Source organism: Ambystoma mexicanum, chromosome 6p, assembly GCF_040938575.1.
Source record: "Ambystoma mexicanum isolate Mex_15411 chromosome 6p, UKY_AmexF1_1, whole genome shotgun sequence".
Lineage (NCBI taxonomy): Eukaryota > Metazoa > Chordata > Amphibia > Caudata > Ambystomatidae > Ambystoma > Ambystoma mexicanum.
This window is the reverse complement of record NC_090935.1, coordinates 885,470,762-885,484,791: the sequence shown is the minus strand read 5'-3', so window position 1 is coordinate 885,484,791 and position 14,030 is coordinate 885,470,762. Positions and strand designations below refer to the sequence as shown.

General features: G+C 46.1%; 1 protein-coding gene across 6 annotated transcripts in view; it reads left to right on the top strand.

The window, feature by feature from the left end:
• The window catches only part of EPB41L4A (erythrocyte membrane protein band 4.1 like 4A), a 1,024,616-nt gene that overhangs the window by 830,832 nt on the left and 179,754 nt on the right, over positions 1–14,030 (top strand). For 3 of the 6 annotated variants that reach the window (XM_069625492.1, XM_069625494.1, XM_069625490.1), the window contains exons 17-18: positions 6,518–6,538; positions 9,978–10,055. In XM_069625492.1, coding sequence (XP_069481593.1) covers positions 6,518–6,538; positions 9,978–10,055 — 99 coding nt within the window. The remainder of the gene's footprint in view (positions 1–6,517; positions 6,539–9,977; positions 10,056–14,030) is intronic. The other 3 variants (XM_069625493.1, XM_069625495.1, XM_069625491.1) reach the window with 1 other exon arrangement.

Below are 14,030 nucleotides of genomic sequence, written 5' to 3'. Positions count from 1 at the left end.
GTAGCGCAGTCGGAGCGAGGTATCAGGAGGTCCGATCAGGGACAAATTCTCAGAAGACTGAAAACAACGGAGCCAGGGGAGCACAGGGAGCCAGAGAGCCAGGCAGGGGCAAAGCAGAAGAACAAGGCCGGAGAGCAGAGGCATGGAAGTGAGACACTGGGAAAGAGTGCCGTAGCAACACAGAGAATTTGCAATGCAAAGTTCACCCGTTCCAGGAAGTATTTCTAGTGCCCAGCCTCCCTAGGCATGCTGTGTCACGTGAAGCGTAATAGCCATCTTATGGTTAGCAAGTAAGGAAGCTGGTGATAGGTGTGCTTTGGTTGGTGGAAGTCGAGGGAAGCATCTTCAGCATTCCCAAGGAAACCACGGGCGAGCCCGTAGTCTAACATTCCTGGCATGCCATCTTACTGGAACTCATCCTGACTAGGCTAGGCTTGCCTTATGCCTCTATAGAGTTTCACTTCCCCAATCACCTACGTAAAGGCAAAACCGTTAAACTGAGCAATTGGTTTGAGAGTGTACACTGTGTATCTTTGTTCCCCATGCCTTTGGACAGTCTACCTAATTTGACTTTAAGAGAAAAGAAACACTGCCCACAAAATATTTAGGATTGCCCGAGCACATCTCGAGCCCCTCTCTCACCCAAACCTTACATATGCACCTTACTATAAGTTCAGTGTCTTTTCTTCGATCATTCACTTAAGCATCCTTTTTTTAAAAATTAATAATTTAATTTCATTTTCATTTAATTTTATTTAACTTATAGAGCACTTTTCGACAAAAACACTGTTGCAAAATCTTAAAAAGCAGTACAATTACATGAGGATGTTAAAAACCACTTACACCAGAAGGAGGGGGCAAAAGACGGATAGTCACTAAATTGAGAGAAGGGACAGAAGATGAGCTTTCAGGATAGACTGAAAAATACAAAGAGATGGAGGAGAGCAGATAGAAAGAGGGAGAGAATTCCATTATTTTGCGGCGAAGAGAGCAAAAGATCGGAAACTTGAAGAAGCACAGGGAGGTTTGGGAACAGTGAGAAGGGGCACATTCTGTGATCGGAGAGTCAGAGAAGGTGAATAGAACGAGACTAGTGAAGAAAGGTAAGGAGGCGCCAAGCCGTGAGTACATTTAAAAACAATAGAAAGAAAATAGTGAAGAAGACGCGATTCAAAGGAAATCAGTGAAATAGACAGTAGAGAAGATGTAATAGAGGAGCGAAAAGGTAAAGGGAAGATGAACCGATGAATTATAAACAGATCGTGCATGGAGAAGATGTGAGGCAGGAAGGCCAATAAGAAGAGAAGAACAGTAGTCAATACGAGAAGAGACCAAGCAGAACAGTAGAGGTTTAGTAGCATGAAATGAGAGGTGGGGGCGAGCACGACGATGCAGTCGAGCAGTACTTTCACATGCACAGCATGCTCTGGTATTCTTCTCTTTCTTACACACCATGTTTCTGGTCACTGCCTTCTACTAGCTAAGGTCACGCGGCGGCCCCTGATGTGGGACAGAATTCTCCTAAACATGGACACGTTTTGCGCTCTTTGAGACTACGACAGTGGTGAACTAGCGCAGTATAGAAAACCCAATAATAATAGAAATAATAATAATGTAAGTACTGCTTTAGAGCAGGCATGTTATATGTTGCACTGGGTTTTACACGAGACATTGAGAGGGGTTCTTAAACAGGTTCTATGTGTTAATATCCCCACATAAATATTGCGATACAAAAATATTTTTGGTGGGGATATTTGGTAGGGATACCCTTAAACAGTGATGAGTATTGTGGGATTTGAAATGCTAATGATCAATCACAATGTTGACAATTATATTATTAGTAGAGACCTGTCAGTAGCATGTGCACCGCAATGCTACGTAGTTTTTGAAAGAGAAAAATAAGAAGCAATGTTTACAAATGCTAGAGTCAGGCTGTGGATAAATATTGCGAAAATGGCCGGTGGACCGAGTTTACATGGTACGTAACGGACCGCTACCCCCGGAGCTGACAGGTCTGAGCGTAGCAAGCGTGCGTTCTGGATGGTGGGAGGAGGAGGTACTGCGGGAAACCAGGAGGCGGGACCAGGGGCTGCAAGGCTGTCGGTGGAACACGGACTGAAATCAAGATGGCGGATCTTTGGGAGAGATGCGCACGGCCAGGATGGAAAGCAGAGCATCATTGCCGGATTCAGGCTGCGTTCCTGGCAACCTGATTGCTGAGCCCTCTCCCCTGGGTGCTAATACGCAGTGATTCCGTGTTGATGATGAAAGCAGGCTGCTATACAAATGAATGTCTAAAAAATACTAACATTGCGGACTAGAGAGGACAGGAGGGTGTTTTAAAACTACACAAAGAGGTACCGTTTATGGGTCAAATGAAGATATCAACAAATGAAAGCAATTTGCAGGCATGAACTACTTGTATTAAAGTTTAAAAATAAAACTTGTTTAAAAAGTAAATAAAAAGAGAGTAGTGATGGGAAATATTGGAGGCGCCTTGAGTAAGCAACACGGCATGACGATGAGTAAGCTTGAGAAAAACAAATGGAGACCGTTTGCTATCTTCTCTTATAATGAATGGATTGCAGCCCAGTGCTATCACTGTAGCGTGAAGGAATGCTTAACGTCTGTGGCTATCGCCCCCACAAGAATGCAGGAAAATGTTCCTCTTTTTCTATGACGCGATGGGCAACCTCCCTGAAACGGTTTCTTTGCCAGCACCAGATAAATCTGTTTACAGGATTGGAGATCTGCCAAACAATGAATCTCCGCCGAGATGTGTTTGCCTGCAGTCTGATCACTCTCGGATCACTTGATCCAGAGGGACACCCTATGAGGGCCTGCACTTTTGGGGGAAAATCTAAGAACCATGTAATCCTAATGTGTAGCAAAGGGAGGAGGTGTTCATGCAGAAGGAGATCCGGCCAGAACCCTCCTGCACAGCACAAAGTACAATAATTAGGAACCAACGAGATGCACCTGTTCTCCTGTAAATCAAGACCCTCCCAACACTTCTGTCACATTCCTTTTGCTCTTTCCCTTTTCACTGGCAGGGGCGCATGAACTCTGTGCCATTTGCAGCTTTTTCACTAGGGCGCTGCAATGTCTTTGAGGGTCAGATTTGTCCTCCGCCTGCCAGCTTTCATGGGCTTATTTGTGGGAACTGACTCGTGCCATGGGTCATTTAATTCACGAAATTCTGATTGTGCCGGTAATAATAATATACCTGGACTTTTGATGGCCATTCGCACTGGCCTCCTCCCGTTTCTAAACGCCATGACAATAGCTGTATTTATTAGCCAATGTAATGGTACTTTATTGACCTCAGAAGAATGAAGGCCTGAGTCGGCCGTGTCGGGCTTTGAACTTGCAAAGTAAAGGGTTGCTTCACATTAGAGGAAAGCACTTAGCCCATACATTATCCGTCTGATGAAGCTGCAATGCCCCCGTGATACCTACAGTGCATGGGTCCTGATCCCCACCTGCACAGATGTTTCATTTGTGATGAATATACAGCAAGGATCTGAAGAATTGCTTGCAGCTCTAGATGGACAGCATGTGTTGATGGTTGGCAGCATAGCGAGAGCACACCTCATTTTGTATTTTGGCACTTATGGTGGTGCTTTAGTGCGACAAAGGTGCAAAAACAAGGCTACAGAGGAGACAGAGTGAGCGAGCAGGGAAGATGTGCTGAGGAACAGCATATTTGGTTGGCATGAAAATTGGCAATGCGGTTGTCATGTATTGGCTGCATCACAGACTCCTGTGTCTTACCACCCACCATGCTTTCTTCTGCCAGCATGTCTCGCACAGCACAGCCACGTGTGAATAAAAGAGAACTGCGGAGCTCACTCCCAGTAAAGTCACCTTTCTAGTCCATGTCACAGTCCTAGTCCATCTCACCATTCTAGACCTCTCAGATTAGGTTCCAGTCAGCATCGCAGACCTAGCTTTTGCCACAGTCCTAGTTTAGTCACTGTCATTGCCCTCCTCATTGCCCTAGTTCTTGTTATATAATAATAATAATAATAATAATAATAATAATAATAATAATAATAATAATTTGGCACTTATATAGCGCTACGAACCCTCAGGTATCTGAGCGCTGCTTATTATTACCCACAGTGTGGGGTGCTCATTTATCGACCTCGGAAGGATGAAAGGCTGAGTTTGGCCCTGCCAGGATTCGAACCTGTGTTAGCAAGCTCTGCACAGATGTCAAAGCGAGCGCTCTACTGGCTGTGCCATTTGACCGGCTTTTATTCCTCCCAGTCCTCATCACAATAAGTGTGCTTATCATAGTCCTCTACACAGTCATACTCCCAAGTCCCAATTCCAGTCCTCCTCACAGTCCTCATTACAGTCAGAATCCTTGTTACGGTACTAGTCATTGTTACTGTAATTGGCCTAGCCCTCATTTTTTATTTTTTTTTATTTTATTGGACAATTGTATGGCGCCTTTACACAGGTACTTTCAGTCCTCATCACAGTCCTAGTCTTTGTTACACTCCTGTCCCAGTCCCCATCTCAGTCCTAGTTCTTTTCACAGTCAGAGTCTTCATCACAATCGTTATCAAAGTCCTCCACACAGGCCTAGTCCTCATCAAAGTCCTCGTCTTCATCACATTCCTTGTCATTGTCACAGTCCTAGTCCCATCACAGTCCTAGTCATAATCGAAATCCTAGTTCTGAATTATATATGTAAGGTTTGCATGAGTGAGGGGCTTGAGATGTGCTCGGGCAATCGTAAATATTTTGTGGGCAAAGTTTATTTTTTGCAGAAAGTCAAATTAGGGTTCCCAAAGGCCTGGAGAACAAACTTGTCAATGTCCTACACCTAATCACAGTCCGTGTCTTTGTCACTGTTCTAGTCAGTCTTACATGTCTAGTCCTTTTCACAGTCCTAGTACTAGTTTTTCATTGCAGTCCTAGTCCTTGTGACATGTGTACCGCTTGTCACAGTCCTATTCCTTGTCACAGTCCTATTGATACTCTCAGATCTCGTCACACTCTTAGTACTCTTCATGGTCTTCATCACAGTCCAGATCACAGGGCTAGTACTTGTCAGAGTCCTTGTCCTTGGCAGACAAGTACGAATCCTCATGACATTCCTTGTCCATCTCATAGTCCTAGTCACAGCCTTAGTGTTAGTCTGCGTAAGATTCCTAGTGCTAGTCCTCATCAAAGTCCTAGTCATCATCGCAACCAAAGCCCTTATCCTAGACCTTCTTACCATCCTTGTCCTTGGCATATCCATAGTCCCAATCACAGTGCTAGTCTGTATTACAGTTCTCTTCACAGTCCTAGACCTCATAACAGTCCGAGTCTTTATCACAGTCTCAGTCCTCATCACAGTCCTTGAACAGGTTACATAGTCTCAGACCTCATCAAATTACTTGCCCCAGCCCTCATCACTCTCCTAGTGCTTTCCTTGATGAAGGGCTTCTCACATTCCTTGTCATAGTCCTCATCACATTCCTAGAAATCCTTACAGTCTCAGTGCTCATCGCAGTTCTAGTCCTTGTAACAGCCCTTGGCCGGTTCCATGTGATGTTACCGAAATGTGCCTTATCGAAAACTGTTTTACTAATTTCTTTTCTCTGTATTTAGTTTTTTTGTTTTTTGGGGAGTGTCCCCAAACTCCCTGTTTTTTTTGTAATTGTAACCACACCTCAACTACCCATGTACCCGTTTACCCCTTCTCCCCAGCCCCAACTATTTTTTTAAAAATACTGAAATAAAATATCGGTAATATTTATTCGGTAAAAATGTTTCCTGTCAAGCCAGTTTGGTAATATCACTGTATACCCCCTTGGCGTAGTCCTCATTATAGCCCCAGAACGTGTCACAATCACTTTCCTAGTCACAGTTCTGGGCCTTGTCACATTGCCCTTTCCCTAGTCCTACTCACAGTTCTAGGTCACAATCCTAGTCCTTGACACCATCCTAGTCATTGTCGTAGCCCACCTTACAGTCTTAATCTTCAACAGAGTCCTCATCACAACTCATCACATTGCTAGTCCTTGTCAGTCTTAGTCACAGTCCGTGTCACATTCCTAGTCTTTGTCACAATCCGGGTCACAGTCCATGGTGCAGTCATAATCTCTCTGTCATAGTCAGGCACAGTCAATATCACACCCATAGTATAGGTCACATTCAGTTTGTCATAACCAATCTGTCAGTCTCAGTCATACTAAATCTCTTTGTCATAATCACCCAGTCACTGTGTCTCTTCCACAGTCTCTCTCTTTCTCTGTCTCTCAGTCTTTCTCACTCTCTTGAACTCTTTCTTTCTTTCTCGCTAGCTCTTTGTCACAGACTCTTTTTCTGTCACTTTCTCTCAGTCATCTTTCTCTTTCTCTGTCTGTTTCACCTTCTTTTTTTCTCTAGCTTCCCTTCTCTCTCATTCTCCCTTCCTCGCTCTCTATTTTTCTTTGTGTATCTTCTCTTCCCCCTGCATTTGTCCCTAATTGAACCTCTGTCTCTTTTTCTCTCGTGCTTGCTTTCTCTTTCCCAGATTTTTCTCGACCAGAAAAGGGTACATGGTATTTATGTTATCGGATCTTCCTTGCATTTGTCATGGCTGGTAAACTGGGATGGGGTCTTGGTACAGCAAAATCTCCTCCTCTCGCTGAGAACAGTAGTTATGGAGCAGTTCATGGCCTCGCCACACTCTTCACATGGTCTTGTATATCAAGCATGTCTGTATTCTTGTCCTGAGTGGTACAGACCTACTTTCTGGCTCAGAAATGAACAGATTGCTCATGTAAGAGGTATACGGTTCGTTCTATTAGATATCGCTTGTGGCTCTGGGTAATTGGGGTTTAGATGTGCATTTGGCCTTTTTTAGTGATACCATGCCAGATGGCACCAAATATCAATAGCATGTTATGGGCCACCTTAGCAGGATGATTAAGCTGCAGGCTTTATGTCTGAGTTGTCAGTGTTATATTCTAGAAATATTTCATCAGACTACTGAAGCTACATCTCACGTAATAAGTCACGTGATGTCCTGCCCTTTAGCTTACGTGCTCTTTGAGCTGGACCGCCACTGACAAAAATTCAGGCCTATACATTTAAACTGGAATGAACGTCTGCAAACATCATTGGCTTTGCCAAAGTTTGTTTCACAGGTCCTGATGCTTGGATAACACATTTTCGAGGGAGGGGCTCACATAGTCAGCTTGGAGGTTTCCCCTGCAATCGTTCATAGAGGTGACCCGGAAGTGCATGGCACCAGGATTTCCTTCCCCAGGGAGCTCATGTTGTCTTAAACCAGTGTTTGCCCTCATGGTGCCTGCTTGGCCTATCCCCCTGCAGTTACATGAGGTGGGCCAGAGGCCAATTCTAGCAATGAGTCACTATGATATGATGGGTTATTTATAACGCGCTTAATACCCAGAGGTTTCTAAGCGCGGACCCAGGGATGGAACCTGTGTTGCTCCGTGTCGTCTTGCTTCCAAGGCGAGCACGCTGCCCCTGAGCTATCCTCCTGAGAGACTATGTGACTCTCAGTGACATAGTGTCAGCCCGTTTAGGAATGTCTCAGGAACAGCGTTGGGATTGCTTCCTTGGGGGCCGCACCCACATCTCAGTTGTATATATCTATGCCAGCGTATGAAGCAAACGCCACTCCACTACTGATGAAGGTCATAATTTGAAAAGGAGCAAAATAGTTTCTGCTTTAGTGATACTTGTTGCTGCTTCAGACTCAGGAACAGCGCATGGCTTCTCTAAGGACCCCAGTCACTTATGTGACTGGTATTCTCATTGAGGTGCCTGTTTGGAACAAATGAGTACTTTGCAGTATGGAGAGCCGTACTGTGTCAACCCCTCCAATAATGGTTCCTCCTTGTAAGGGTCTTTTGAGGGAAGCTGCTCCAAACTTGATCAGCAACTATAAAGGTCGATGGGATGCCTTGCCCCCAAAGTCAAAGCAGGAGATTACTTATGAGTAATATTGCTGCACAACTACAGGGACTGTTCTTCCCAATTCTCCACCAACTCAGTCAGTTGATAGGTGGCCTACATTATCTAGGGAGTCTGCAGAAGAGACATGATATCATGAATGCTATTTTCACTGGCTACAGCACTAATTGTGTGCTAGACACAACATATTTCCTCGATAACGTTTGATAGGTCAAAGGTCTGCTTCTGGATCTTGCCTCATAACTGCACAAGGCAAATTCCTCCCTTATCCTAGGGCACGGGGTATCAATCATTGGATCTCTGAACAGATCTGTGAGGAGTGAATCGCCCCATCAGGAGAAGATATCGCCTCTATGGGACGGTCTTCATCAGTGCAGGTCCATCCACCTAACTCAGCAGGGTTGTTCAAGTAAAGCCTTGGATGAATGGCTGGCTGTTCAGGCGGGTCTCCAGGTTCAACCCAGGATGCGCGACAAAGAACTAGAGTTGCTTCAATTTAGAATCGGGATATTGACACTCAATGGTTATTGGCTCTGGTCTCCCTTGCCATGTGAGAGGAGCGGGAATTGTTTTCCTCTGTCTGCCACCTTTTGGTTTCAGGCCCCTTCACTGCTCCAGATCCAGAGATTTCCATATTGACACTGGATTTTCACAGACACATGATTTCTGATGCGCAACAAACAAGGTTCTCTTGTTCAAACTGGAACCCATACTCCGGTTGCTAAATGCTTTTCTTCTGTGGGTTCAGGGCAAGGGATTTCTTTTCTTCAGCAGCAATCCTACTGCATTGTTGTTCATGGGCAAGGCCAGGGTACAATTCTGTATATTAGTGAATCTATGGTCATGGGCTCGAAGAAGATCTAGTTTTCGCCAACCACATGGCCTGAAACCAGAGCCCATAAGCAGGCGTGAGAAACAGGATGAAGAGTGCCCTTCACGAGGTGAAATGGTGCAGCGTGGTAGTGTTTCAGATTCATCTGTGCTGGGGCATCTATATTGTCTTCTCTTGGACTCAGAGCCTATATCCTTTGCTTAGTGAGAACCCTGGGACCACCCTCCTTTTGAGATGTGTTCCTTCTCAACAAATGGAGCCAGTTCTTGGGTATTTTCACTTGAGTTCATGCTCAAATGCTCCATAAGTTGTGGCTAAGCCTGGGTGCTAGATGATTATTAGGGCCGTTTCTTGGCCCATCAGATTCTGTTTCACATGGGATGGTGCTGACCTCGCCCCCCCTCCCCCACCTGCTGTTATCTGCTCTTCAGTGGAACTCCCCCAGAGATCTTCAAAAGCCCTGACTTTGAGCTCTGCAAAAGTCCTCCATAAAACCCTGAAGGTGTTCTGTACCTCGCTCGAAGGTTCGTCTGCGTTTGTCCCTGAAGATAGAAAGACTCGTGCTGGCAACTCCTCGCCGGAGGCTTTGCCCGTGAGTGTTTGCCGTGAAGATCTTGCAGTGAGGGAGACCTTTTTTGTGTTTACTCCTTGCTTCTTGCCTTTTCCGCTTAGGTCTCCTAGGGTGCCTGGGCTCCACACATCAAATTCCTGTGTCTTGTTTATTTCCGGTGGGTCTTGGCAAATAGGGTGTAGTTTTCCAGTGGCACAACGGTAGCATAGTCCAGGCATGAAGTGCTCAATAACTAAATATATAAACAGCGGCAACTTTGTATTCTGACAGACACCCAGGCTTCTTTCTCCAGCTGCATTTTTTGGTGTGTGTATGTGGACCTGTTTTCCCCTCTCAGCTTTTCTTCTGGTGCTTGGAAGTGGGTTGACATCTGCAGCAGTGCCTCTGCCCAGGAAAGCAGTGCTTGGGGATACAGCAAGGGACTTCTTCTCAGGTTCTTTAACGGTGTTTCCCCCTCATGTGCATTTGGGTTTGCAAGCTCTGGAAATGGTGGGGATGCTCCATGCATGTGCGCCGCTTGTTTAACATGTATAATGCGCACAGTGCACAATATCGCTGCAGAAATGCCCATGGAATAAGACTTTTTACTAATTTTCTTTTACCTTATTCTTTGTTTTCCTCCCTAACTTTATCTCCTCCATCAAGATCGCGGTCTCGTTGTAATACCAGCAGTGGCAGCGAATCAGAAAATTGCAACAGGGAGCATCGAAAGAAGAGAAACAGGTGAAGTCACTGCATGGTGTGACCGTCTGACACTTCATGGGGGAGGAGCGAGTCGTGGGGTTAAAGCACAGAGGCTTGAGTTCAGGTCTCATTCCGCCAGTTGCACCATAACCCTAATTCTACTTGGCGCGGATGCAGGAGAAAAGGCATAGAGGTTTGACTTTTGCGCAACTTCTCTGAATCCATTCATTCATTCATTCACATTCCATGGCTTCACCGGCCAGTAACGGCCCAGGACCCAATTACAGGCCCAGCAAAGTAAGGCCCTTAATGCCACTTTCCGTTGCTGCTACCGGGCGGTGAAGCCATTGGGGTTAGTGATCATTGTTATTAGTACTGTGGTTTCTGAGCCCCTCTTCCATTTCCATGGCAGTCCGGGGCGTTGTGAGGAGCGGAGAGGAGCAGGGTGCCATAGCAGACAGGTAAGTAGGGGAGACAGGAGGAGGGAATGGATGAGAGAGGCAACGAGGAGGGAGGAGGGATAAGGAAGATGGCGGTGGGTGTGGTCAGCTGTGACATTGCTCGAAACGTCGGATTGGATCATGAGATTCAGCCTGCGATCCAAGCAATCTACTCTATCCAAGCAATCTACTCTATCCAAGCAATCTACTCTCGCTACCACACGCTCTCCCCGGTTGCTAATTGTTTATTGTAATCCGGGATCACCAACTTTAGCGCTTATATGCTGTTGGGCCCCTGCGTGCAATTTTCAAGAAATTGCAAGGCAGAGTGGAAAAGTGAAGAGTAAAACGCAGCAAATGTGCGTTTTTTTCTTCAGATTGCTGCTACGTCTTGTAAAAACATAAATACCAGCTGTAAATGACGCTTTGCAGGCAGCTTTTATGAGTGGGCTGGAGGAGGAAATGGAGGCATGAAAGCATTACAGCTTGCTTTTTGGTGCCTCCATTTCCCACATGGTAAAATGACCTCCAGTGAGCATTTACGGGTTGCTGCTCATGCACACTGCACATTGACGTGTGCAGGGAAGTATGCACCAATGCCTACACAGGCGGTGTGCTCAAGCTCATTCATGCCTAACAAATTCACGGTCCGGTGATCTGATAAAGGTAGACTGATTGGTTCTGTCCATTTTTAGTTTTGTCTCACAACCCCCGCCCACCACCCTTGGTCGACCACCTCATATCATGACTCATAATGGTCGGCCACTGGCAACTCTTGAGACACATGCCACTTTCCAGTGTCTCTGCCTCAGAGGAGGTCTGCACGACCGAAGCAGCTCCATTTAACATAGCCAAAACTGTCGGCTTTGCCAATGCTAGTTTACATAACTCTGAGTAATCATGAGGGCTCTTCCCAGAAATTATAGTATAGAAAGTTGAATCTTACCTTTCTGCAACACCCCTACCTGATGAAGCTCAACTGATTGTTATTTTATAGGATTTTTAAATTAAAGAATAATCACACAGAAACACTCCCCGCACTTAGGGCCTGATTCACAGAAGCGTTTTATAATGGCTCAATCCCATAGGAAAACGCTCTGTGAATCAGGCCCTTAGTATAGTATTTGTAACAAGTTGTACGATCACTCCCATCCACTGAGGTTGTAAGGGGCGTGTTCTCCAACCACTTGAGATTAGATGCAGGAAGCTGTTGAGATGGGCACAACCTCAGACCGCAGAGGGCACACCCACTGTATTGCTTGTGCTACATGCGAGTCTGTGACCCAAGGCTGCACCACATACACGAACCAAACCACACCACAAAAGCAGTACATGTACAGGTAGCGTGTTCTTTAGTTTCTATTATTCAGCTTTCCAAGGAATGCTGGTAGGTCCCCAGTGTCCAGGCCATGCTTTGGACCTACGTCGATAGTCGAGTAAACAAGGGCTCCCCGCGAAGCAGAACGCATTACTCAAATTCTCAAATTCAGCACGAGGAGTTGGGACCCCGCTTTTGCACATAGTTTAAGACGGGAAAATGTATCTGAAACACGGTTTCTAGTATCTGATATACGCCGCCCTCTGAAAGGCAGTGGGCTAAATTGCGCGCTTCATTTGAACACACAAGTTTTTAATCTAATGATGTGTTTATATTTTAGTGGAGTGCGCATTAGTTCAGTTCATTTGCAGAAGCGCTGTAAAAGATGGCCTTCATGAAATGCCTCAGTTTGCATGGAATGCTGGGCCTGGCGCTGTTACACATTCCGCGCCAGCGGAAGTCGGTAGTGTGTCGACATACGCGATGAGTACTGCGAATGCCCTTATGGTAAATTACAATGATGTCCATACACGGATAGGAGAGGAAAGGCTAATTAAAGGAAGTGTAAGAAGAGGAATACAATAAAAAAAGAAGAGTGTAAAACGAGTTCCAAGAAGGGAAAGGAAAGGGATAGGTTGCGTGCGGTGGGAAAAGTATGTGGGGTGGAACTCAAATCACGCCGAAATCCGCCCGCAAAATACGCATTTTGCCCGCGCTCCAGCATTAATTAATATTAATGCAATCTCGATTGTGGAGGCTCTGCCCACACTGCTCCACACCTGAAGGCTGCTACTTGACCCATTTGCCGCCATTGTAGCCCACGAGGCTCTCCCCCACTCCAAGATGGCCGCCCCCTCAAAACTGCACCCATAGCCGACTGTCTCAGGCCTCCAGCAGCCAGCTGATTGGCTGCCGGGCCTACCTCTTGCCCCATTGGCCGCCGGCAGGCGAAGCCGGCCCCCTCACTCCAAGGCCCATGAGAGGCAAGGCCAGCACCTGTTTTGTGCCTGTTCGGTGCCGTGGCTGCCGTCTGCCAGACCCCCTGGCTCTCTCCACAAAGGTACATTTACTCCTATTGACAGCCTATCCTTTGACTGCTCTTGCCGATCTATAATCGTATTTGGCCTACATATGATCGCTCTGACTAGCCCAGAGGCACCCTGCACCCAGACTTGCATCTAGCCTGCCTATAACTGCATTTAGCCTATCCCCGATTGCATTTAGCCTGTCCCCGATTGCATTTAGCCTGTCCCTGATTGCATTTAGCTTGCCTATAACTGCATTTAGCCTGTCCCCGATTGCATTTAGCCTGCCTATAACTGCATTTAGCCTGTCCCCGATTGCATTTAGCCTGCCTATAACTGCATTTAGCCTGTCCCCGATTGCATTTAGCCTGCCTATAACTGCATTAGCCTGTCCCCGATTGCATTTAGCCTGCCTATAACTGCATTAGCCTGTCCCCGATTGCATTTAGCCTGCCTATAACTGCATTAGCCTGTCCCCGATTGCACTTAGCCTACATAGGATTGCGCTGTCTAACCTAGAGGTACCTGACCCCCGCAAACCAACTGTTCGTGCCTAAAACTAAGTTAGAATGATACTAACTCTTATTTACCTGTCAGCCTTTTGGACCACAATGCCAAAAATAAACCAGCAACCGAGGCCTACACCACAGGGCATACCGCCCGTGGATGAAGGACTCTTAACTCCCCCACTAGAGCCCAGCCATCAACCTTCACATTTACTTATTACCCACCAATTGCTAACATACCTCCCCTGTGACACTGCAAGCAGAAACGCTAAACTACGCTCAAGATTACCTAAAATTTACGAACCACTAGCTAGACTCAACACCTCTTGCAACAGAAGTAACACCAACATCCGAAACACTCCTCCTATAAAAACTGACCCCCATCGCAATAACCGCCCAAATAAGCAGACCAATGCTTACAATAGCCTACCTAAAAAGAAAAGCAATGCCACCCAGGCCATAGCAAAGCCGAACCTCCAACTGAAGTGCGCCCTTATTAATGCCAGGTCACTAATAGCACACGCGACCGAAATTGCTGATCTCATTCAAATAGGAGACTATGACATCCTCGCCATAACAGAAACTTGGCTGCACCAAGCTGCAGGACCTGCCATAATGCTTGCCCTACCACATAATTACACCATACTTAGAGAAGATAGAGTCAACTCTCGAGGAGGTGGCCTAGCTATTATTGCTAAAAATAATCTCACCCTAAAAATTGAATC